Source organism: Hypanus sabinus, chromosome 13 (assembly GCF_030144855.1).
Source record: "Hypanus sabinus isolate sHypSab1 chromosome 13, sHypSab1.hap1, whole genome shotgun sequence".
Taxonomy (NCBI): Eukaryota; Metazoa; Chordata; class Chondrichthyes; order Myliobatiformes; family Dasyatidae; genus Hypanus; species Hypanus sabinus.
In genome coordinates, this window is record NC_082718.1 from 50,108,624 (window position 1) to 50,130,700 (window position 22,077).

The window sequence follows — 22,077 nt, forward strand, 5'->3', positions numbered from 1 at the left end:
AAGCAACTCGACCTCGTTAAAAAAAAGAGAAAAATACTAAAGAAAAGGCAAGGTTGCTGTCCAACGCAGCACAAGGCACCGAGAGGAACAACAAAACAACTTTCTCAAATTACAACTGCTTCACAAAGATTTGGTTCTGATCAAGCGATCAGATTGGTGGTTTTTTGATGTCGTTATCAGTGCACCATGGACAGAAATGGGTTTTGTGTTTTCTGAAGGTATATGTGCACTAGCATCTTGAGCTGGATTAAAATAAAGTTTTTACTCTCATTTGCAATCTTAACAGTGTTGCTAAGATATGTCATAGATAGGAATGTGAATACCATGTATAATTACCCTCAGACAGCATTGTACAACCAACCTACAGAATATAGTGCCCACCTCTTCTATCAGATCCATCATACCAGTCAAGTCGGGACATATCGGTACACTGAAATATGTGTACGCTTTTGCAGTTTATTAAACATTTGGAAGAATAGCAAATATTTCAAGATTTATTTTACATGACAAAGCAAGTTACAACAATAATCTGGCAGTAAATATATGAGGAGGCATCTTTTGTACATTTGTTCAGTATTTAAAACTTGGAATGTTCCGGAGAAGTCAGTCCATTGTACATGAGGACAAATTTTAACCACGCAGAGGTAAATCAGTTCAATAACGTTTTACATACTTTTCCATTTAACACAGTGGCTGCTAATTTGTGATGTATTAATTTTCTAATCTGTTAGAGTTCACCATAATATTATCTTTCTACTTTATTTAATTCATCTGGACTTCCTTTACTGAAATTATTTGGAATATTTAACTTTTGAAATAACAAATAAATTAACATCTCATGGGAAAATAAAACTGAAAATTTTACACAGAACATAAAATCCTTCTACGTGTTTTGAAGTTGCTTGCTACATTAATAACTGATTAAATTATCTAATGAATATCATTGAAAGCTCGACAGACCACAACATCAACTAATGAAAAACACCATACCTATATTGATTGTACAAAGTGCTGTGTAAACAACCAACATGAGATAATCAAGCATGGACTTACTATTAATAACCACTGATTCCGTTTAAAAGGTCTGAAAACTTTTCCAAGCAAAGCACGAATTGCCTAATCAGCAGCATCTATCATAAACAGACAGCGGTACTGCAGGATCCCATTAACTAACATTGTTCTCAATAAAGAGATCCAATGTTATTTGAAGATTTGAAAACAGCTCACATATATTTACAATTTAAAAGTCTTTCCTCTGTTCATTTATTAACAGGCATTACATCAATGTACAATGAAGACTTTTCTTTTTCCCAGTTCTCTCCCTGCCCTGTGAGGTCCTGGCTAGAAGATGAGGCACCAATTCCTTGGGAGGAGTTGGCCCTTTCGTTTTGCCCACCTTTAATAAAAGTGATGAGGAGCTAAGTGGTCAACTTGACTATCGTGGGTGGGGAGATGAATTGAAAGCAGTGCAAGCGGATGCAAACCTGTCATCAAATCGAGAAAACATTCACACACCTAGCAAGGGTTGCTACTGAGTAACCGGGAATGAGGACCAAAGAAATATTCTCACTCCCCTATCCCAGAGGTTGCTACCAACTACTCTCAGTTCAGGACATTGGGAATGGACTCGAGGCCAACCTGATCTGTAGACTTGCCATTAACATAACCAGCTGAGCTACTGTAATAAAAGACAAGATCTTGATTGTTGATTAAGAGTGGTTGCTATTTGCAGACCACTATTCTGTGCGTTACATTGCTTAAACTTTTAATTCTAATGGAACTGGAAACCTTAGTCAAACCCAAAATGAGAACACCCATAGTGAGATATAAAAACCTTAAGTAATTTCTTTCCCCCTCACTTCATCCCATTTCATCTTTATTAGTAAACCTGTATACAGTAAGGGTTATTAGCCAGACACACACAATTCAATGTGGTATATAATATTATAGAACATCAATTTTTTTCTGTCAGATGAATGCTTGGCTTTGCCTATTTGACAGAATATAAGCTACTTGGAAAGCTAACACCCTTAACTGCTTATTTCCTATTTTATATGATATGATTCTAAGTATTCTTCCGTATTTAAACAGGTTTCTTTCCAGCACTAGCTTAGCTACTAATCTTGGTCAGCATTTTGTTGATGGCCTGCTTGACATGGGTTGTGGAGCTTCTCCGCCTCGTCTTGCCTTGGATCATCTTGCGGCGTCTTACTTCCCTGCACAGTTCATAGAAGGCTTCATTGATGTTACCTTCCCCGGTGCAAGCTGAGCACTCATAGAAAGCACAGGCCATTTCCGTCGCCATCTTCTCCCCTTCTTCTGTGGTGACCTGTCTGGAATGGTCCAGGTCAGCTTTGTTGCCCACGAGAATCAGTGTCACATTTTTGGGCTTCTTGATTTCATCCAGAAAATTTTTTAATGAAATCACTTCTTCAAAACTGATTCGATCCGTGATGTCGTAAACCAAGACAAAGCCCTCTGCCCAGCGCATGTGACTTTCCCTCTGAATGGCATCTTCCTGAAAAATAATATGTCACATACTTTTCATGTTGGGAGACAGAGATTATTACCGTCTTCAGATATAGAAATAAAACAAAGCTATCATCTAATAATCAAATTCTACTCCAGAGACACATCACTTGGTTTAAGAATTGGTGACCAATTCCTGCTGATAATCAAAGCAAAATGTTATCTGATTATTCAGAGATCTGGATAGTTCAGCAGTTGGTTCACTGGGAACCTGTTCCCCTGTCCTATGAACCTGAGTAGGGCTATTGAGCAGCAAACCTAATCCAGAATCAAAACAATTGCTGCTAGCCTGGGACCACCATAGAGTTGTTATACTTGCATGATGCAGCCTCAGCTCCAATAAAATGATTGTTCCCAAGAGTTGAATCCTTTGTTCGATCCTTTATTAGCAATAAGTGATATTGCGGTCAGCAAAGGTATGACCTCCGTCGGTCCCAAGCCACAAACTGCCACAAAATAAGCAAGAATACGTAACTTATTCCCTTTGATTCTACCACACCCCCACTCATGTGACTAATTACCATAATAAACCCCATAACACGGAGTACAAAGCAGATAGATTACTGATACATAGCTCCTACAACTCTAATGTTTCTTATGGTCCCTTTGACCTAAATGGGTTTATTGGAATGATTATGCTACTGCGTACTATGGGGCATTAATTATTGAATGATATCCAATAGTCCTTATAATCTGCCTACCAGTGCCACCCAAGACCTGTGCCTGCAGGATTTATGGAATTTTATTGTAATGTATCTCTGGAACTTCCTTCCAGAAAGTGCATTAGCTAGTCAATCAAGCCTGAAGGAGAATTTTCACAGGGGTTCGAATGACCATGTTAATACTTGAAATTATAAATAGCATGTATTGTGAAGTATGGTAATCTTGTATTAATGTGATGCTGTAATCACTTTGGAAAAGGGTAAAAAGGGGTAATTTTCCAGTAAGAATTTATCATAGACTCGGTTCAATATAGGTTTGCAACTGCCTGGTAAAAAAATCACTTGAGCAGGGTTGACCTACATTGACCGAAATATGACTTCCGTTTAAACCCAATGGCCAAGAAGCAACAATGAAAGAGACACGAGCTGAGAGGACATTTGAGGTTGACAGCATTTAAACGTTCATTGTTCACTAAACTCTTACAGGAGCAAAAGGCATAATGTAGAAGAAGTTCCTGACCACAAACCTATCAAAACAGATCAGTTGAAAATATTTTGATGCTGTCCCATTTTTGAAGCAGGAACCTCTGCTAAGCCAAAGAGAAATTTCAGTCGCTAGTCCAAACAACAGAAACGTGAGCAGATGAATGGTGAAGAGCCATTACAGGATCTCTGGAGAATGTATTACTCCAAGCAGAATCTGAATTGTAAGCCAAGTTTCTATATATAGCTTCACCATTGATTTATTAGCTCTTATTTCTATGGGAGGCCGGCTGGTGGCGCAATGGCATCAGCGCCGGACTCCGGATCGAAGGCTTCCAAGTTCAAATCCAAGTCGGGCCACCCCTGAGCACGTTTTTCCATCTGTGCCGGGTTGAGCATCGAGCTAGCCACTCGGCCTCGTAAAAAAAAAAACAAGGGTCAAGTCAAGACCCTTGTGACCCAGTTAATCCGAAACGAGACCAATCCTGACACCCTGCGCCAGACAAGAATGGCTGACTGACTGGTGCGACACGCTAAAGAAATTTTCCATGGGTGATACACATTCAGAGAAAACAAAAACCCAATCATATTATTCATTAAAACCTGCAAACCACTGCCAAATGATGGGGAGGGCATTAGCGAGCAAGACTGGTAAAATGCTGACTCATAAATTGAAACGGAAATCGCTTTGGTAAGGTATCCTATATGGTATGCATCGCTATGTCCATCTCCAATTAAACAAAAAGCTTTTCGACTACAACAAATGTATTAATAAATACTTGCAGGCAGAAACTTTCTCAAAGACTTTTGAATTACTGGCCCATTAGTGTCTTAGGAAATACATTAGATTGCATTTCTAATTCTAATTCCCGTACACCACGAGAATACTTTTCCAATCATGTTATGGGAAAGGGGGAATAAGAAGCTTTCATACCAAATGCAGTTAGCTAAGAGCACTGATGACAACTATGGAACAGGTAGGGCTTTCAACTCCTTGAGAATATTAAATTATAATTCAATTCACCTTTCCTCTACAGTCTTTGATACTAAATCACCTGACAAAAATTTGGTAATTCCAGCCTTAGAAATTTAAACAGCACAGAATCCAAAGTATTTTTGAGACCGCCAAATCCATATTTTATAAATGATGCAGTTCTAATTTTCAGATTATGCTCCTTCCACATCCAATCAAAGAGAGGCTTGAAGCACAGTTCACGTAGAAAGTGATGAACAATGCCAAACATGTTACCCATCCTGCTGAACATTCTCAGCACAAAAACAAACCTATATTATAGAGACGGGAATATTAACAATTATGGGCTGCAAGCACAGCATTTGTTACCTCTCCGTAAATGCCAAGGAGATACCTTCTTGAAATGCTATGGTCGTCTGAAGAGGGATAACCTAGAATTTAGACACAGCAACAGTTAAGTTTCTCCAAGAGGACCACAATCTTGTCATTGGGTTTGGAGGCTTGCGTGCCTCAATGACCTGGAGAGCTATGTTGGCCAGAGTCAGGGTTTTATACTTTGACCCTCGGTTGGGTCACCCATACCAGACAGGTCAAAGAGTAGAGGCCAGGCAAAGAGCAGTTCACGGGTCTTCCAGGTTCAAGGATTCAGCTCAGGGCTAGCAACAAAATTGTTATGGAAGCAGCAACAAAGAATCCTTCTACATCTGAGTGCGACAGTATTCCTGAGTGTCTATTCAGGATTTGAGTGACTGACAGTAGAGAAAACCAAGAGGAAGCTACTGACATGATGAAGAAAGCCATGAACACCGCCAGAGATGGAGGACCTTCATTGCTGCCCTAAATGCCAGTGGCGTAATGGGCAGTAAATAAGTAACAATTAGGTTGCTCCTTTTTAGACTGTATAACCTTTATAACTAAGATTTGAAGAGGAGTAGAATTCAAAGCCAAATGGGCAGTTTTGCTGGTCCCACAGAGCAGCCGCTTAGAATTACTTACATATGAGCAACAAAATTCTTTTTCCAGCACCTTGGCCAATGTGCATCCTTCAATGATGCTTAAAACTAGATAATCTAGTCATCATCTCATTGCTCGTTTGACTTCCCTGTGCACAGTGGCTACACTTCAAACACAAGCAGGCTGCAAAGTGCATTGGGGCATCATAAAAAATGTGAAGCATGTTGTACTAAGGCAAAGCTTTCATTCTTCTGTCTTTCCTCGTGGTGCCATCCCCTACTGAGCACAGAGAATACAAATCAACTTCAAAAGAAAGAGATAAAAACAAACCAGCAGCTACAATTACTCATCTCCCCTTAAACTAAAAGAAAACTGCAGTGCCCTTCTCAGGAAAGCAAATAAAAGGGGCCTGGGGAGCTAAGAGAAATTTCTCAAAACCGAGGCAAAAAACTATTAGGTAGATCACACTGGGCTTAGGTAGGCAGTTAAACTGGATGAAATCCTGTGGTGTGAGAGGCATGTCTGAACGATAAAGTATGTTCCTTGCACAGTCTAGTTCCTTGTTTGTGCTTTTTTAACAATCGCTATTAAAACGATATTTCTGTTGTAATAAGACAGAACTTGAATACTCTCCAAACTGGAAGTCTCTGTATGTATAGGAATATAAGGATGTCAGCCGGCTCTAAAGATAACAAGGTTGAGAGTATTTCATTTCATTCGGAAAGCACGAGTGTAGCCTGCATTTGTTCTTCAAGATAGCTGAGCCAAACCTGATTTTGAGAGCTGCGCTGGGATTTCAGCAAGCAGCAGCTTTATGTTAAACGTTCATGTTACACTTCACAGTGTTACACAGAGAAGAGAGGCTCAAAGCTCTATGGGAAGACTGCTGAGGAAATGGACTTTTCACCAGCAGGCAGCCAAACATTCAGAAACACTGATTTCTGTGGATAGAGAGAAGCAGTGAGATTGATGGCTTTGCTCCCCAGAAGTTGGCATGGGCCTGTAGGGTCAAATGGCTTACTCCTGTGTCATGACAAATATAAGGTCAGGGATCTAGGAACACAGATACAAAATCCCCTAAAAGTGGCATCACAGGTAGATAGGGTTGTAAAGAGAGCTTTTGGTACATTGGCCTTTATAAATCAAAGTATTGAGTATAAGAGTTGGAATGTTATGGTGAGGTTGTATAAGGCATTGGTGAAGCCGAATTTCGAGTACTGTGTACAGTTTTGGTCACCGAATTACAGGAAGGATATTAATAAGGTTGAGAGAGTGCAGAAAAGGTTTACAAGGATGTTGCCGGGACTTGAGAAACTGAGTTACAGAGAAAGGTTGAATATGTTAGGACTTTATTCCCTGGAGCAGAGAAGAATGAGGGGAGACTTGATAGAGGTATATAAAATTATGACGGGTATAGATAGAGTGAATGCAAGCAGGCTTTTTCCACCAAGGCTAGGGGAGAAAAAAAAACAGAGGACAGAGTTTAGGGTGAAGGGGGAAAAGTTTAAAGGGAACATTGGGGGGGGGCCTTCTTCACACAGAGAGTGGTGGGAGTGTGGAATGAGCTGCCAGATGAAGTTGTAAATGCGGGCTCACTTTTAACATTTAAGAAAAACTTGGGCAGGTACATGAATGAGAGGTGTATGGAGGGATATGGGCCAGGTGCGGGTCAGTGGGACTAGGCAGAAAAACTGTTTGGCATAGCCAAGAAGGGCCAAAAGGCCTGTTTCTGTGCTGTAATGTTCTATGGTTCTATGGAATGACAAGCAGTATGCTCTTTACAGTGCAAGCTGGTAGTAGCAAGTGATGTTGGCTTAAAACTCAGGCCACCACAGTCCTTTGCTGACAGGAGAAGGCACAGCCTCCGCTCAGTGGAAACCCAGGAGAGATCTGGTAAGAGTTTATATGATTAAGAGAGGCACAGAGAGAAGACAGCAGGTATCTTTTCCCCAAGGCTGAAACATCTGATGCTGGAGGGCGTGTATCTATGGTGAAAAAGGAAAAGTTCAAAGGAGATGTGCAGTCCAAGAGAGTGGTGGTTGCCTGGAATGTGTTCCCAGGGGTGGTAGAGGAGGCAAATATGATAGAGGTATTTGAGAGGCACATGAAAGTGTAGCAAATGCAAGGATATAGGCTTACATATATCCATGGTACCATGGGTAGAATAGGGAGAAGGGATTAGTACATTAGACATTTAATTAGCTTATCACAACATTGTGGGCTAAAGGACATGTTTCTGTTCCCTATTATTCTATGTTCTATGGTACCATGGATCAATTCTTGTAGGGTAAGCCAATGTTCCCTCTAATTTGTAATGACCATGTAAGCAAAACTCTTGCATTGTGCAATTTTTTGCCCAGTGACAACAACATGCACACACTGAATCACTTCTTCAACAAAAATAGTATAAATAATGCAGCTCTAAAATCTGCAGACAAATCATCGCAAACTCCACATTGTCAACAAGGTCTGCATCAGAAACCAGAAAAGGAAATGTGACTGTGTGCAATCGTGAAATATAGCATACAGTGAGGTAGAGGGTGACAACCTTTTGAACACAGTTTAAATTCATTTGTGCACTAGGAGCAAAAGATGAGTGTGCACTCGCATACACCTCAGAGCAAACACTGGTGTAAGCTTGTATCTTCACAGGCAAAATATTTGGATGGTTATTTGAAATTAACATTATTTTTGTGTGTGTGCGTTGAAACCAATGTAAAAGTTCTCCTTGTTCTTGAATGCCGAAGGACTGCAGTTTAACTGGAACTGGAAAACAAGTTTACAGACTTGTATACAGCATTACACAGAGCTGTAATTAAATTCCTAACCAAATCAGTATAATCAGGCTCCCAATTTCATCAAGCCAGTTCCCAGGAGACAAACATAAGAACTGAAAATGAGCTCTTTAGAATTGTTACTTCAATAACAGGACCTATCATTTACTTCCAAAAGAAGGAAAAGCAAAGTTACTCACCAAAACATGGTGTGGACAGTAATTAAAACCTGGCAACACTTTGTACAGGAAATGCTGCCAAGATATCATAGTGTCGAGGTTGCAGTGCCCAATTATGACACCGGTTATTACTTACATCCAAAAACATACATGGGAAATCACAATAGTTATTCAATAGCATCAAAGAGAAAATCATAAACACGAGGAAGTCTGCAAATGCTGGAAATCCAAAGCAACACACAAAGATTGCTGGAGGAAATCAGCAGGTCAGGCAGCATCTATGGAAATGAATAAACAGTTGACGTTTTGGGCCGAGACCCTTCTTCAGTACTGCAAAGGAAGGGGGATTTGCCAGATTAAAAAGGTGAGGAAGTGGGGAGGGGGGAGAGAAAATATCTAAGCATAAATCCAGCTTTACATTTCTGAACTTCCCAGCTTTTAAATGTTCATTCCTGAACCCGGTGAGCCCACTGCCAATATACCACACTACTTCTGATACATTCTTAAATGTTAAAGCAGGTAGTTTACTGTCTCATAATGGAAGATCAATATGTTAACTGAATTTGTCTTGAGGTTACTAAACACAAAATGCTTCATTGTTCATCACACGTCTGGCTTGGTGTCAGTATGGACAGTAAATAAATAATGTGCACTTGATACAGGCTGATAGCGATCCCATTCTTTATAGGAATATTCTCACTTTCCAGGCAGATTACTACTGAACGTTAATAATCATGGGATGAAAGGAAAAAGAGGAATTAGCTTATTATATAAGAGTGCACAGATTCTCAGCATGTAATTGTTAATAATGCATTACAATAGTATCCACAAGGCCTCTGATAATTCTCCTGAGCTCAAGTGTCTTTACAAAACAAAAACGAAAATCAATATTAAAATCTATATCTCAGTCCAGGCAATCCAGAAACTCTCAGCCATGCTTCAAAAACATCAATGATCTTCTTCCAGCCTCTGTCACTATTTCCATTCTTCCCTCTTCCACCTGCCTATCTTGTCTCTTCATCCGGATTCACCCCTCAACTGCTATCACCCATTATTTGTCAGCTTTATACTATCACCCTACTACGTTCAGTCCAGATGAAGGGCCTCGTCCTGAAATGTCAGCTGTCCATTTCCCTCTACAGATGCTGCCTGACCCAATGAATTCCTCCAACATTTTGGGTTTTATTTTCTTCCAAATGCAGCATCTACAATGTCTCGATTTCAGGGTTCCTCTGGTCAGACCCTCACTTCACATTACATTGTCTTGAACTCATTTCAACTCTGTTTGGGGCTTCTCTTAACTCGCAATCCCAATCAACTTGTACTCATTAAAACTACGTTCCCTGGTCCACCAGTTCTCAACCTAGTGTTAAGATCCCTTCTTATTCATCCTAAACTTATCTCTAGCTTCCTCCATGTAAACACTTCAATTCAGTTCCTCCCCCTCTTCTTTCCTACCAGCGGCAATCTTCATCCTTCGGCACTCTAGACTCTGAAATTATCTCTCTAAATCTCTTTGCCTCCATTTCATTTTTAATACCTCTAAGACGGTGTGTGTGTGAGGCTCAGTTCAGCACAGAATTAAGAATATGTGCCAATTTTAAAACAAATAACTAACAGAACATTACAAAAAGCTTTGTATCTCCCATACCTTTTTCTGGTACATTTTCAAGCATGCATGCGGAAAGGATAAAGGACAAGACAAAGTCATCAAGATGGTAAACACAGTGGATTCTCATTAATTGGGGCAGCTGGTTATTTGGTGCAACTCTTAAAGAAAGAAATCAAATCAAGAAAATAGCCGGATTTCTCTTCAGTTATTTTGGCACTATACCACTTAACTGGGACAGAAGACTGCTGTCAAACATCTTCTAACTAGCGTCAGTCGCATGCAGGTCATATGGCTGGTAGACACTGCACTGTGCTTAAAGTGAACAGTTTTGAAATAGCGTCACTTGCGTGTTTGTGTTCAAAAACAGTGATTTTTGTCACTAAAAAGTAAGACAATTCAGTTTTGCTCACTGTAGTTTCAAAAGTTCATTTTTGGAAATGTCAGAAATGGCCAGGAGTGAAAATGAAACAACTTCACTACTTCAACAAGTTTGGACCTACAAGTAATTTGAAGTTATTAAGAGCCATCTTGAATGTTCCAACTAAAATGAAGATTTGGAGGATGCAATCCTTAAAAGCACCTTTTAAAGGCAATCCGTTATCTGCACTAGGTGTCTGCACTGATTATGCTCATGTACAGTTAATCAAAAGAACACGTCAGCATACACTGAATGAATTCCTCCATCAATAACTATTAGGAACTATACAGTTTTATAGTATTGTAGTAGCATTTAGTAGTGTTCTAACTTATTTTGTATTTCACTTAAATACATAATTTGTTACTCAGTTAGATGGCAGTTTATAATTTTTATCCTTTCTAACTATTTCCATAAAAATTAGCCAATTTCAACTAATTGGAGCAGCTGCTTAATTGGGCCAAAATGTACTGGACCCAATGTGTCCCAATTAACCAGAACAATTGATTAAAGATTATCTTGGAGCCCGGGCATTGCATCAACTCACCTGCCCAGCAGTATCTAAGATTTCCATGGATACTGCTTCATCATCAATGGTTGCTTGGTGGCGATAGGTTGACTCTGGAAATTTGAATACAATAAAAAAATCGATTAGTGCTGGGAGACACCCAGCTTCAGTTTGACAATAATGCATAGAAATTGATTTCAAATGCAGACAGCTGTCATTTCCCAAAAAAATCACTCAGAAACAAACTTTTAATCCAATCTGTTGAGATATTTGAAGAGTCTTCCAAACAGGTAATTTCAAAACTATTGCTTATAAAGTTGGGGTCAAATTGTGCAAAACTTTTAATTTTTAATTTAGAAGGATTGGGTAAACTTGCACGGTTTCTCTCCAAATTCAAACCGCTTCTACTGAAACAGTGCTGACACACTCATTAAAATGTGGCAGCTCTGCAAATTGAAATCCTGCTACTATGTGTAACTCTCCAAGCAGTTTGTTCTGCTCATGGGCACTTGCTCAAGCAGTTAACCAAAGAGCATCTGTCAGTGAAAGACGCCCTTTGGTCTGCGTGAAATTTGTTGGTCTGCCAGCATATCGAGATGTCCACAGAGGAATGCTGCCAACTGGAGAATGTGCTGAAGGATGTAATAAAGCTAGGTGCAGCCAGCACAAGGACTCAGTGGAGAAGGACCACAGTATAGGGTTCTTCCACTACTGGACATGGAGGAGCCGGGTTGGATGAGGAGGCCCCTCAATTGCTACAGTACTGTACAGCTCCAAGAGTTCTACTAGAACACGATGTAACAGAACATTATTTAACACATTGTCTATGAATGTAAAAACAAAAAGGCATTCTTATTCTTTATTCTTATAAATAATTTTTATTATGACTTTAGCTCATTTTGATTTAAAAGTAAGAAAAAAAATGTTGCCCTGGAACTTGTGGAGAAACGGCAGTTGAAATCCCGATGTTCCCAATGTTATCCCGAGCCCCACCTCGGCCCATATCTGACAGCATGTCCAATCTGCATGTCTGCAGTTCACCATGCACATCAATTGGGAAATTTGCAGTCAATGCCTCCACTTATATTCCAGACTTCCTGAAGAATCCCATGCCAGGTTAGGAGGCAGCATAGGGTGGCTTCACATTGAGGTTTGGATGCTGTGAGAGCTTTGGGTAAATGTTTTCCACATTTCCATATTTCCTTACCAAGAAAGAATTTATCGAGTCCCAAATTGCGGGCTGGTAGGTTAATTGACTACTGGATACTGCCCCTAGTGTGTAGGTCAGTGACAGCAGGGGAGAATAAAACAGGATTGCATACAATTAGTATAAATAGATATTCACTGGTTAGATGGAAGAACCTGTTTCCATAATGCATCACTCCATGACACAGTGAGACTACTGACTCATTCAGCAATGCCCATTCCCACACTAATTTGCCCTGCCTCTTCTCCCCACACTCCTTCAAAACCAACATCCTTTTACCCAAGAAGCAATTCACAGTGGGCAATTGACTCATCAAAACATTTTTCATTAACGTTATTGGTCTAAAATTTATATCATTTTCAAACAATTACCTTTAAGTTCTCTGATAGACTCATGTCAGATAGTTTAAGGTGGGGTAGGGGGTCACGTTATTTAAAAGAACATAAGGCATAAGAGCAGAATTAGGCCATTCAGCCCATCAAGTCTGTTCCACCACTCCACCATAATTTATTATCCCTCTCAAACCCATTCAACTGTTTTCTTCACATAACCTTTGACACTCTTACTAATCAAAACCCTCCACTGTAAATATACCCAATGACCTGGCCTCCACAGCTGTCTGTTGCAATAAATTCCACAGATTCAACACCCTCTGGCTAAAGAAATTCCTCCTCATCTCTGTTCCAAACGGACATCCCTTTAAGTGTTAAAAAATATATAGAGGCCTTTTAATACATTTTAAATTGTTTTAGTAAGTTTTTCTCATTATCTCAGTTCAAATGTATGAGTGTCATATAACTGATAGGGGCCATTTTGGAAAATCAGTCGCATCTAGGCTCTCCTAACTGGGACTTACACTGAGGAAAGGCTTTCCTTTCACCGGGTATGAGGGGTACTGGATAAGTCAGCGGGTGAGACATGGGCTAGGCAGGGGGTTCCCAGACTTTTTATGCCATGAACCTCTAGCAATAACTGATGGGTCTGTGGACCCCAAGTTGGGAACCACTGGACTAAAGGGACAAGAGGAATTTGTGAAGGACAGAAGAATCAAGTGGGAGGACTCCAGTGTTTAAAACTAATTTAAGTTTCTTTTTTTTAAAGCTTCTTTTAAGTTTCAGTAACATTCAGATTCTTGGAATGTGTAACACTGGCTGGTCCAACCAAGGTGGTGGTGAGGCAGATAAGTAGTTCGGGGGGAGGGAGGTCATGATATGTTTCTCCATTCCATGGTCAGAGCTGATTGGGATGCTCCAAGTACTCCCTTGCAAGAGCAGGGTGCTCCTTTAACAAGAAGTGCCTCACCCTTACAGATACCCTCCAGTGGTTCCCAGAACTTTTATTTGACGGGAGGATAAAGACGACTTTATTTCTCACCAAAATTGGAGGTGAGTTGCCCCATCAAAGCTTGACTACAAATACCAGATGGTTTCAGGTCAGCTTGCATACTGCTCTATCAAACCCTTGATCAGACCTTGTGTAGCATAATGACGAACTCTTGATGGCTCCTCTACTTCACTATGATTCGTACTCTTTATTTGTCTACCTGCACTGCATTTTCTCTGGAATTATAACTCTATATTCCATACTCTGTTTTCCTTTTGTGCCATTTTAATGTAAATACATAGGAACGATCACGCAGGCAAACAAAAGCTTTTCTTTGTATCTCAGTATGTGTGATAATAATAGCCCTAGAAAACTGACTGATAGAAAACATGGGCTATTATTTTATTATTAAGAACATGATTCATGAAATTGAGGGATCATTTGTGGAGATATTACATTTTTGCTTTGTCATCTTCAGAACCTGCAATGCTTCTTGTACATCCAGACAATGCAACAGCAGAAATTGATAGATCCCAGCACACTGCCAGGATCTGACAAAGTGTGAATGCAGTCATCTCCATCATGGGCACTAACCTCCGTAGTATCCAGGTCATCTTCAAGGAGCGATGCCTCAGAAAAGGTGGCATCCATCATTAAAGACCCCCATCACCAAAGACATGCCTGTTCTCATTCCTACCATCAGGAAGGAGGTACAGAAGCCTGAAGACACATACTCAGTGGTTCAGGAACAGCTTATTCCCCTCTGCCATCCAATTTCTAAATGGACACTGAACCCATCAAGTCAAGTCACTTTATTTGGCATTTCAACCATAACTGCTGGTATAGTACACAGTAAAAACGAAACAACGTTCCTCCAGGACCATGGTGCTACATGAAGCAACACAAAACTACACTATACTACATCAAACAACACAAAACTACATTAGACTTCAGACCTTCATGGGACTACATAAAGTGCACAAAACAGTGCAAGACAGTACAATAATTAATAAACAAGACAACAGGCACAGTAAAGGGCAAATTACAATATAATAATAAGTGATGTAAATTTTAATGAACTGCTGTTTTTAATTTTTGCACTACTTATTTACTTTAATATTGTATATAAATAAATATGGTTCTTTTCTCTATTATTACATATTGCACTGTCCTGCCGCCATGAAGACAGCAAATTTCACGACCTATGCTGGTGATTTTGAACCTGATTCTGTTGCCCACCTTTCCTTGTAGCTGTTTAAACTGATAGCAGAGTTGCAATGATCAGGGAACACTACCACTTTTCACACTGATGGCTGGGATTATTAATTTTGTCTTTAGATCCAAAGCTCAGCTACTTTATGAATTCAGCAGGGCAGCAGTCCAGTGTATGATCTCAATCAAAGAATTGTGCATGGAAGTCAGTATGTTACTTCATACTTTTAGTAAATCGTCAGCAATGCTTGAAGGGTACTGACTACACTCACCACACACCAACCTGTAAGTCCCATCAAGTTGGGCTCCACAAAAGGCAGATGTGTAACCTTTTAACCCTAATGCATCATCATCAACAAGTTGTGGAGTCAATACCAATGATCGAAGCCTGAATATCCATTGGAAATCCAGGAGTCTGCTAAAGCCCGGGTCTTCAAGATTTTGCAAGTCCATTGGGGAAGTCAAAGGCCAACGTCTGCGATCCATGAGTCTACTAGAGGCCAAAGGCGGACTGTCCTGGGGTTCCTTGAACAGGGTTGGTTTTGCTTGTAGTGTTCTGTGTTATTCTACCAACTCTTGTGGGCATGTTATATTGCTACTGGAATGTGTGGCAATACTTGCAGGATGATACCATCACATCTTTGGTTGGGTCGGTTGTTAACTCAATGACACATTTCACCATATGTTTTGAGATACATGCGATAAATACATTAAACTCTAAATCAGAACCTTAAACAAGGAGATAATTGGAAGGTTTCAAAGTTCCCAATGATTCCTACAAGTCCATGGTTGCACATGGTCACAGTACTCCGTGCATCCATGGGGAGGACATAGATTCTCCAAGAACACTTTCACAAACATCTGTTCTAGATAAGATGAGTTACAAAATTAGTGCATGATACAAAAGCATTAGGATTAGGGTTAGGGTTAAATTTATAGCAACCTTAGTTGGCTTGAAGTTAACTGAGGGTTACAAAGTTTGCTGCCAACTCAAAGAGCTTTAATTTTATGTATAAACTGTCTTGAGAAGGTAGTAAAACTGCTAATAAGTTACTCTATAAATAATATTAGTTTTTTTTTTCATTTGATGGATCATCCCCAGTGCATGTCTCATTGCTCTTGAGGAGGTGATAGAGAGGTATCTTTAATACCACCACAAAGGGATTCCCAAGTCTTGTGAAAAGTTCCATTATTTTAACTTAGCAACAACAGTTAAGGGCAGACACTTTCAAAGACAGCATTACGTACGATGCAGAGGGGATGTTGGCTGTGCTGGTCTTCTTTTGAAGCCCGTCATCCCTGGTGGGCATAGGCTGCCAATAACAGCCTCTGATTCTATCCCTGTCCTGGACCAAAGGTTGATTAGCCCTGTGACTTCTGCTTCACTGCACAACCTTACATGACTCCTAGGCAAAGATGAGGTCTTTAGAGCTTCTGTTGGCATTCTTGCAGCACTGGATTTTTTCAGGATGGGGTTGCTAGCCCCATACCCAACCCTCCTCCTTCCACAGCCACGGCGGAGTTTGCACTGGTCTGGGTAGTAGAAGTTATTCATTTGGGGGGAGAAGAAGACATGTTAGTGGCTGTACTGCACCTTAAGGACTGTAAACTCTGCAGCCATGATAACTCAGCGATGGCAAGAGTGACTGCTTAGATGAGGTGATTATCAAGTGAGCCGTTTTGTCCAAGATGTTATTTGCATTAGCTGGGTGATGTGGGAGCTAAATATGTCGACACAGTTGCCTAGATTTCTATCCCACTTATGGTTAGTTTCTCCACCAAGCTACTGATGGTGAGACTATGCTTCTCTGATGAGGACACCACTGCCAGAGCAACAATGACCTAATTAGAAATGGGACTTGCTCTGGTCATTAAGCAGACAGTATCACAGCTGACATCTGACAGGGATGCACACTACAGACCCACTTAATGGGTTTGCCTCCTTAGGTTGAAAAGTATTAGGGTCAGATATTAAATATCAGCAATACCAGTGACTTTCACATATTGTTAAAGATAAAGGTCAGCTTTATTTGTCTCATTACATTAAAACATACAGTGAAATGTGTTGTTTGTGTCAACCAAATTGGCAACACTTTCTTCTGACTATTGTTCAATGTGGAGAAGTGCGGCTTCACCAATCGATCAAAGTGATCAGGTAAAACGCAACGAGAAGCATCCATGTTTAGGTTGGAACTTTTCCCATGAGAATGGGGTTTTGAATCAATATTGAAGTCTCTACTTATTCAGGTTCTGAATGTTGCTAGTAAGGCCATTCTTTATTTCCTATATGCACCACAACTGGATGTCAATTTCAGGGGCATTTAAGAGACAAACACATCAAACTGAGTAACGATGGCAGATTTCTCAAGGACACTTGTGAACCAGATGGAGTGTAAATCCAATAGTTCTGTTGTCTTCATTACTGGTTTTCCCTTTTAACTCCAGGTTAACTTTCACAGCTACCATACTGGATTGCCCAGCCAGTAAATTAATCACTGTGCCACACAGTGCCATTGGAACACAGGTCAATCCAAGGATGGTTTCGAGGAGACTGGGACGTTGCTTGAAAGATACTATGACTGAGTCAGGCCATTACTTTAAGTACAACTTCCAGTACAATTAAATACAGTCATTCAGTTTAGACATAAGCCCCCAGACATTTAGGAAGACATTGTAGCATGTGCCCTTGTTATATTTTGTACTGGGGTTGAGGCCAGATAATTTGCACTGTTTATTGTGTTTTATACTTTTTATTTGCAGAGGTTTGCTGTTATTTCAAAGCCCACATCATTGCGGCTCTGTAGTCAGGTAGGGGCAGCAAATCCCAAGATTTTCCCAACAATATGGGAAAGAAAGCGTATGGTGTATTGGCCTTCATCAATCATGGAATTGAATTTAGGAGGCAAGAGGTAATATTGCAGCTATACAGGACCCCACTTGGAGTACTGTGCTCAGTTCTGGTCGCCTCACTACAGGAAGGATGTGGAAGCCATAGAAAGGGTGTAGAGGAGACTTACAAGGATGTTGCCTGGATTGGGGAGCATGCCTTATGAGAATAGGTTGAGTGAACTCGGCCTTTTCTCCTTGGAGCAAAGGAGGATGAGAGGAGACCTGATAGAGGTGTACAAGATGATGAGAGGCATTGATTGTGTGGATAGTCAGAGGCTTTTCCCTAGGGCAATTTTTTCCCCCAGGGGTTGTGTTGGCGCGTGGCCTAGTGGATAAGGCATCGGTCTAGTGATCTGAAGGTCACTAGTTCAAGCCTCATCTGAGGCAGCGTGTTTTGTCCTTGAGCAAGGCACTTGACAACACATTGCTCTGTGACGATACTGGTACCAAGCTGCTTGGGTCCTAGTGCCCTTCCCTTGGACAACATCGGTGGCGCGGAGAGGGGAAGGCTTGCAGTATGGGCAACTACCAGTCTCCCATACAACCCTGCCCAGGCCTGCACCCTGGAAACCTTCCAAGGCGCAAATCTATGGTCTCACGAGGCTAACGGATGCCTATTATTTCCCAGGGCTGAGAAGGTTGCCACAAAAGGACACAGGTTTAAGGTGCTGGGGAGTAGGTACAGAGGAGATGTCAGGAGTAAGTTTTTTACTCAGAGTGGTGAGTGTGTGGAATGGGCTGCCAGCAATGGTGGTGGAAGCAGATACAATAGATAGGGTCTTTTAAGAGGCTTTTAGGTAGGTACATGGAGAGTGAAATAGAGGGCTATGGGTAAGCCTAGTAATTTATAAGGTAGGGACATGTTCGGCACAACTTTGTGGGCCAAAGGGCCTGTATTGTGCTGTAGGTTTTCTATGTTTCTATGTAGTATATCACATTCATAATGATCATTATTGATACAAATTATTTAATCCAGATTTATTGAATGAATTGAATTTAATTCTGCCAGCTAATATGATGGAATTTGTACTTATTTCTCCAGTCCATTAGCCCAGGTTTCTGGATTACTAATTGAGTAATTTAACCACTGAGTTTAATGTATTCAAATGACATGACACGATAATCATGGAAATAATCATAATATAGGATGGGGTCCAAAAGGGGCAAATATCTTCTTCAAATAAACATGCTTCATGGATTCATTTTTTTAAAGGCAGTAATGTAGAAGCTACAAACATAATTGTACAAAGCTGAGCAGTTTAGGCCAGCACAGATGGTAGAATCACTGCCTCAGAGCTCCACTGACACAGGTTCAATCCCAACTTTTGGTGCTCACTGTGTGGAGTTCAAATGTTCTCTGTGTGACCATGTGAATTTCCTCCAGGTTTTCTTAAAGATATGCTGGCTGGTAAATTAATTGGTCGCTACAAATTACCCCCAAAGTGCAGGTGGGTAGTAGGATTTGGGGGGTCAATAGTAATTTTAGGGGAATAAAATGGGATTAGGGCAATTGGGTTGCCAATGCTCAGTGCAGACTCAGTGGGCTGAACAGTCTGCTTCTGTGGCCTATGATTCCAATGTAATAACTGACAAAATGAAATGTTAATTTTTCATAGGATCATAATCATTTTCTGTTAATTACAGGGAAGGATCTGTGTCCTCATTGTGCTCGCAGTAAATTAATCCAGAAAAAAAATTGTCGTGATCAGTCTGCCTTCACTCCAAACAGATGAGTCCTGAAGAAGGGCCTCAGCCCAAAACACCAACAGTTTATTCGTTTCCATAGATGCTGCCCGACCTGCTGAGTTCCTCCAGCATTTTATGCATGTTGCTTTGGATTTCCAGAATCTGAAGACTTTCTTGAGATGATCTGCACCCCCTCCCTGATCTAATTTCAATGGATCATGCAGTAAGTTTAGTAAATCCACACTTCTGAAGAAGCTTGGTACAGGAGATGCAACAGATTAAGAGGCACTGAGGTCAGCATACCTCATCAAGGCTCTTGTCCATTGAGTTTAAGTGATAGAAGGTCATAGTGCCTCAAGTTCTGGGCTGGGAAAATAAATGCATAAATCTACCCATATACCACAGAAATAGCTACATTGGTGGCCTGTAGAGACTGAAGTATTGAAAGTTATTTGTATTAAAGCAGAACTAAATCAGGTTTGAAATATTTGGCTGCCAGTACCCCATTCATCCACTGCATCGTCCATTCTCTCATACTAACCAGGCACGTGTGCCCTAACCTCATCATCTTGCCCCTCCTAATTCCGAAGATGTGCAGAGACCTCAACTGGGGAACTAACTGTAGCCCTGATCCAAAAATGCTCTGATTTCCCTTGACTGAAAGCAAGGCTGAGGTACAGCTTCACAGCCCAATGTTTTTAGAAGTCTCTACAAGAACTTCCATATCTCTGCAGAACACAGAAATTTTTAAACTATTAAAACTGTCTTAAATGATCAAAATAAAACAACATTTACTGAAAGCACAAAACACTGGTTTAATTCCTTATCAAGTAATATGCAAAACTTTGTTGTCCTTTCTCCTTCCAATCTCCAGCTTAGGGATCCTTTTCTTTCTTTCTTATCATTACACAGGAAGAGGCTATTTAGCCAAAAAGGTCCGTGCTGGCTCCCAGAAGAGCAACCCCATTGGCCAATCCTATTCCACTTTTTTAAAATTTCCCTGTGCGTTATTCTCGCACAACCCTATCAATATCCTTTGAATCTTAAGCCACTTAACTACACCGTGGTAATTTAAAGTAGCCTATTAAGCTAACTGATAGACACCACATCCTACCTCACAGTTCCCTCACTATCATCATTGTTAAGTTAACTTCAGAGGTACAAATTTTACATGAATATTAAGCTAAAATTAACCTTCACATTTGGGAGCTGGATTCCTGATGAGATTTTAACTGCCTGCAAATGCCCAGGTGAATTCAATCCAAGCAAAGCCAAACGAGATCCCAAACCTCCTGGTCCCACAGAGCCATCTCTCGGTAGAATTTTCATCAATACAGATACAGTACTGTTCAAAATTCTTGGGCACATATATATAGTCAGGGTGTCTAAGACTTTTGCATATTTGTCAATGCAGAAAGAATTATTTTGGTGACTGCACTTTATACAATGAGTGTATATTACTCTATGTAAGAACTGCTCCTTTCATCTGAGGGTTAACTAAACAGGAAATAAAAGCTTCAAACCTGTGTATGTAGACTTCATGAATTTAGATCTATGACGGTAATCAGAATGGTATCTATAAATGGGTTGCATAGTTTATTAAATGAAGATTCAACCTCGATTCATCTATGTATAGCTTAATTAGACGACTACAGAACACAACCAAACATCTGAAAAACCAATCACCCTGTCAGAAAATTGATTTATGTATCAGCAAGGCAAACTGAAATTTAAATGGATTTAATAAAAAACAAGAGAAAATCTGCAGATGCTGGAAATCCAAGCAACACACACAAAATGCTGGATCAGGCCAGGCCAGGCAGCATCTATGGAAAAGAGTAAAGTCGACGTCTTTGTCTGAAATGTCGACTGTACTCTTTTCCAAAGATGCTGCCTGGCCTGCTGAACTCCTCCAGCACTTTGTATGTCTTGCTTGGATTTAATGAAAGGATTTTTTCTCTTCTGATTCAAAACCAAGAGTTAAAAATAAAGTAATTGTTGAGTTTCATCCAATTCACCAAAATGATCCTAACTAAGCAAGACTAGTAACACAAGTGATTTGCTTGGTGGGCCAATAGCTCCTCTCTAGGGGTGTTCATTGCCTAAGTAATGCTAATAAAGCTACATCCCTCATTTTTTAATGCCTTTCATGTTTCCAAGTTGTTTGGGAAAACTGGGAGCTGCAGTGAAACGAGAACGACAGCAGGGTCAGATCGAGAAGATAGATGGTTTTCCAGCTCTGCTTACAGGCAAGGAGGCAATTTCCTCAGACCCTCAAGCTGTCCTTCACACCAACCTCCAAACTCGCTAATGCCTTGCTCTCATCAGCCTCACTCTGCTCCAGCTTTCTAGTCTCCACACTCTTCAGCCATTCTTTCTTCTTCCACCTCCATATCAATCTTTAATTCTACCAATACTTCACTGTCCTCCTCCCCTCCCTGTTCCTGTTTTCTGATCTCCAGCCTCAGACCTTCCAACCTTCATAGAGAAGATAAAAATTCAATTCAGTAAATCCTTTGGGATACCCACATATTTGGGTCTGCTGATACCTCAATCCCCAAATCACCGCCTTCCTTCTCCGGTAATACTGAGGCCATTGTAGTCTTTTGGGCAACTCTAACAAATGGAGATGAGATACGGCAGATATTGTAATCTGGAGCAGCAAACCAAC

The 22,077-nt window shown here is 40.5% G+C and overlaps 1 protein-coding gene across 2 annotated transcripts in view; it reads right to left on the bottom strand.

Moving 5' to 3' along the window:
* Nucleotides 1-436: 436 nt before the first annotated feature.
* The window catches only part of rerg (RAS-like, estrogen-regulated, growth inhibitor), a 64,927-nt gene continuing 43,286 nt past the window's right edge, over nucleotides 437-22,077 (bottom strand). For both annotated transcript variants that reach the window (XM_059987591.1, XM_059987592.1), the window contains exons 4-5: nucleotides 11,129-11,202; nucleotides 437-2,518 (exon numbers count right to left, since the gene is read on the bottom strand). In XM_059987591.1, the coding sequence (XP_059843574.1) occupies nucleotides 2,111-2,518; nucleotides 11,129-11,202 (482 nt within the window). In that variant the 3' untranslated portion in view covers nucleotides 437-2,110. The remainder of the gene's footprint in view (nucleotides 2,519-11,128; nucleotides 11,203-22,077) is intronic.